General features: G+C 31.3%; 1 protein-coding gene across 4 annotated transcripts; it reads left to right on the top strand.

The window, feature by feature from the left end:
* The first annotated feature begins 1,397 nt into the window (after positions 1–1,397).
* On the top strand, positions 1,398–4,508 carry LOC118738539. Of its 4 annotated transcripts, none has more exons than XM_036469478.1 (6): positions 1,398–1,646; positions 3,601–3,671; positions 3,732–3,800; positions 3,902–4,083; positions 4,161–4,308; positions 4,363–4,508. In XM_036469478.1, exons 2-6 carry the CDS (start codon positions 3,614–3,616, stop codon positions 4,494–4,496), a joined length of 591 nt encoding a protein of 196 aa, XP_036325371.1. In that variant the 5' UTR covers positions 1,398–1,646; positions 3,601–3,613; the 3' UTR covers positions 4,497–4,508. The 4 variants fall into 4 exon arrangements, with proteins under 4 accessions (XP_036325371.1, XP_036325372.1, XP_036325370.1 ...); XM_036469479.1 differs by having other exon boundaries at positions 1,398–1,642; positions 4,161–4,291; positions 4,363–4,489; XM_036469477.1 differs by having other exon boundaries at positions 1,401–1,642; positions 4,200–4,308.
* The last annotated feature ends 263 nt before the right edge of the window (positions 4,509–4,771 follow it).

Genomic DNA, 4,771 nt, shown 5'->3' with positions numbered 1-4,771 from the left:
GTCGTTTTTTTTTTTATTTATCGCTTACTATTATAAAATCACATAACGCTGTTTGCAAGTGGACTACTCATATCTAGTTTGACTCATAACTAATACACAAATGTACATACATCTGCTTTTGCTTAGGGTTATATTTTTTGTCTTTTTTCTATCTACATGTATAGATCCTTACCTCTACCCTGTTTGTTCTAATTACATTTATGTTATTCTGTTTTCCCTTATCTTCATTTTTACCTTTATACTCTATCGATAACCAAATCGATTGTAACATCAATCAAAATATCGACAACAAAACCGATAAATATCGATAACAAAATCGATAAATATCGTTAACAAAAATATCGATAACAAAATCTATAAAAGATATCGATAAAAAAAAATTATAACAAAATCGATGAAAATATCGATAAAAAATCTATAAAAAATATCGATAAAAACATCGATAGCAAAATCAATCACAATATCGATAACAAAACCGATAAAATCCCGAAATAGTTCCCAGATTGAGTGTCTCTCTATATTATTATCTATATTTCTTTGTATTAATCTTTCTTCCATTATCTTCATCCTTACTTTTATCGGTATCCTCATCCCCATATTTTCTAATATTAATCTTTATTTTTACCTTCATGTTCATTACCCTTCAGGCAAACGGTGACAATTTGCCACATAGTGTAAGTTGACAGGAGAAAAGAGTGCCACTACGGTGACCACTCTTGGTGATGTAGTGGGTATCAGTTCAGCTTTTGTTTACTTTCAGCATTCGCTAGCTTGTACGAAAAAAGCCGAATGGATAGGAGAATTACGGCGGCGAAATAATTAAAACGCCGCCTTTATAATCACGCGGAGGGCATTAAAAATACCAGAGACGGAAAATAAACATTATTTTTTAAATTTTAACAAAAAAAATTAACAAGTTTTAATCGTCGTAAAACCGTTATAACTATACTCACGTATTTGTGTTCGTAGTAATAAATTAAAAATAATAATAATAATTAATATTTGATTAAGAAGAATATTTCAGTTAAGAATAATGATCATTCAGGAAAACTCAAAAGCTATAGCAGCGTGATTTCCGTTGTATCCTTTTTAGAGGTAGCGACACCCTAATAGGAAGAATAAGTTCCAAAATTTTCACGTCAAAATTTCAGTAAGTTGCGTCTGTATGGCCTTTTCAATTTCATAAATAATCATTGTTTTTAAGCGGAAAAATAAAACTCAATAATAATTATTATCTCTGAGCGAAAAAAATAAAAATCATAAAATAATCATTATTTGTGATCGAAAAAATAAAAATCAAATAATAATCATTTCCGTTGAGCGAAAAATATAAAAATCATAAAATAATGATTAAATGCTGATTTAAATTATTTTACTCATAATAATTACCGTCCCTGAATAATACACACTTTTCCGTACGTCTTTACTCTAGAAAACATGAGCCGGCCATCGAAAATTATAAGTTCGGCGTAATAAAACTTCTTGCTCGGCACATAGATGTGAAACAGCTGATTTACATGTGAAACGTTTATAGAAAAGAAAAATAAAAGCATTTTCGTGTGTGAAGTGATTCGCGTTTTTATTAAATTGTGGACATTAATAAATCAAATAAAATGCTGGGAAGTCGGCGAAACTTAAAAAGGTTGGTAAGCAATAAAAGAAAAGAATTTTTATCTAAACTTCAATATAAACCAACCAGCGAGGTAGTGAGTGTCCCGGTAGCATCTGAACCACGCGATTATGAGTCTCATTTGCAATCAAATGCAAATATAGTTTCTGGAAATGATCCTGCTAACAGTGTGCGTCCAATTTCTTTAAAAGAGCAGCTTAAAGATTGGGCTTTGAAACACAAGCCAAGTAGAGAGTGTTGCAATGATATACTTGCAATTCTTGCTAGACAAAATCTCGATGTCCCAAGGGATATTAGAAGCCTCATACCAAAAAAAAGCAAGTTGGTTATTAAGAGTGTACCTCCTGGGTTTTATTCTCATTTTGGCATAGAAAAACAATTAATGTCTTTTGGTGATTATGTTTCTCAATTCGAAGAAATCGTTTTCGACATAAATGTTGACGGAATACCTTTGTTTAGAAGCTCAAGGGTTCAACTCTGGCCAATTTTGATAAGAATTTTAAACTTTAAAGTCAATAACATTTTGCCAGTAGGTATTTACATTGGAAAACAAAAACCAAAAGATTTAGAAGTTTATTTGCTGGATTTTGTTCAAGAATATGATAATCTTTCGAAGACTGGTATTTGCGTTAGTAATAAAATAGTTAAGCTTAGATTGAGGGCGGTGATTTGCGATGCTCCGGCTACAGCTTTTATATGTGGCACAGTTGGACACACATCTTCCCACGGTTGTTCCAAGTGTACACAGGTAGCACGGAAAATCGATCAGGTTTTGACGTACGCTACAAATTCAGACAAACTAATTACAGATGAAGATTTCACGGAGAGGCGACTGAAAAATCACTTCAGCAAAAAGTTTAGGTCAGAGGCTTCTCCCTTGGAAACTCTTAATATAAAAATGGTAAGCCAAATTGCTCTTGACACTATGCACCTTATTGATTTAGGGGTGGTAAGGAAATTTCTAATACGCTTGCTGAACAACAAAACCAGTTTGGAGTACAAAGCTCCTAAGGAAAATCTTAGTACCATTTCGACTAAATTAGTCTCCCTTAGAAAGTATATTCCACTAGAATTTTCCCGTCGACCGCGAGGTTTTGAAGACATTGTTCATTGGAAAGCAACGGAATATCGCCAATTTTTGCTTTATACAGGGATACTGGCATTAAAAGGAAGCATTCATGATGAACTCTACTATGAATTCCTCTTACTCCACTGCTCATGCAGACTTCTATCGTGTCCAAGATCCTACGAAGAAAATATATCGCTTTGTCAAAATATGCTAAGCCTATTTGTGGAAAACTTTCCAATAGTTTTCAAAGAAAATAGTGTGAGCTATAATGTACACAGTCTTTTACATCTTACCGAGTGTGTAAAGCAATTTGGTGTTTTGCAAAATTTTTCGGCCTATGGCTTCGAAAATTATCTTCAGATTTTAAAAGGCTACGTAAAAAAACCACAATGCGTACTCAAGCAAATTTACAATAACGTTAAACACGAAAACCGTCGCATTTCATCACAACAGGAAGGATTTGTAGAAGAGAAAAATCGTGTTAAAAAGTTTTTGACCTCAGAATATATTTTTAGTACCAAATTCCCTGATAACTATTGCTTTATCTTACCGGATATTCCCCTCACAATCAAAAGTTTTGATAAAGAGAACAACCTTGTAATCGGAAAGCGATTTCTAAATCAAACGCATTTTTTTAGTCAGCCTATAGATTCGTTAAAGCTTTTAGGAATATGTTTAGTCGATGAAAATATTAATGACTTAGAGGAGAGTTTTCCCACATCCAAAATTAAATGCAAATGTATAGGCTTACCATATCAGAACAAAATTTTGTTAGTTCCAATCCTACATGGCTGCTTTTAAACAAACACAACTAAATTAAACAATCGAAAACCAAATTGCATGCACACATATATAAGTTATATAAAACTCTAACTTACCTTTTCTATCAACATTTTTCAAGGGAAATCCCAAAAATGCAAAATCGAGCATTGAAGCACCTTAACTCAAAGGACGAACAGGTTCTACTCGAAGGTAAATATTTACTACATTTAAGATTTCCAGGTTTTACGTATTAACTTCATTTTATTATAGGTGAAAAACGATGTGAAAATTGTAAAAGGTTAGAGGACAAAATTGATCAAAAATTCCAAGAACTAGCAGGTAAATGCATATTTCGAAGCAGCTTAATACTCACATTGCCCAAAGTTCAAAGAAATATTTATTGTATCTTTATTAAAACTATTTCCGATCATTTTTTCCAGATAGAACGAATCATCAAAATACAATTATAATGGAAGCTTTGGCAGAACAAAATGTCCTAATTAATAGGCTTATTTTCCAAGATGAAGAAAACTTGAACGTGACATCCACTTTCCCAATAAAAAGCGATAATGAACTTAAAGAGCTAGACCAAAAAATTGATGATTCTAACATTAAAAACTATGTAAGTATTTGTAAAATTTTACAATAGTAATTTTTAAATTTATTTATATACTTTTGGTTTTATTTTTATTTTAATAGGTAAATATAGTTAAGAAAATTATTTGTAATAATTTGCAGAAAAACATTGACCTACTATTGGAGCCTGAATTTCTTTATGAATATAATATTGACGGTAGTCATGGAAAGAAACGATTGAAAGAGTATAAAATGTTTGAAGTTATGAAAGGTTTTCTAGAGTAAATTGTGGAAAGTAAATTTACTAATTTTTATTTTTTCTCAGATTGCGTTATTTCGATATATGGCGCAGAAGGTGCTGAAGAAAAAATACGAAAAGCGATTCATTTATCAAAGAAGCGGCAGTTAAAAAAGTTGCTTACGAATAAAAGAAATGCCACCAGCGATGATAATAAATAATGAGTATAAACTCTTTTAAATTCCATTGACGAAATTCGATGAATTCTTAGTTTTAAAATGAAGTTTTGTATTATTTTTCACATATTTTTCTTTATATTAATGATTCAATGATTTTCTAAACAGGATACAAGAAAACTGAGTAAGTGTATGGTGTCTTTTAATATTAGCATTGTTTTTCAAACTAAATTTTATTTTTTTGCTAATTTTGCATTAAACATGGGCTAAGTTTTAACAGACACCGTATAAATCCAATTTTCGAACTTTGTACGAAATAT

Source organism: Rhagoletis pomonella, unplaced genomic scaffold (assembly GCF_013731165.1).
Source record: "Rhagoletis pomonella isolate Grant_MI unplaced genomic scaffold, Rhpom_1.0 Rhpom_scaffold_00004, whole genome shotgun sequence".
Classification (NCBI taxonomy): Eukaryota; Metazoa; Arthropoda; class Insecta; order Diptera; family Tephritidae; genus Rhagoletis; species Rhagoletis pomonella.
This window is presented reverse-complemented; position numbering and strand designations above follow the sequence as displayed.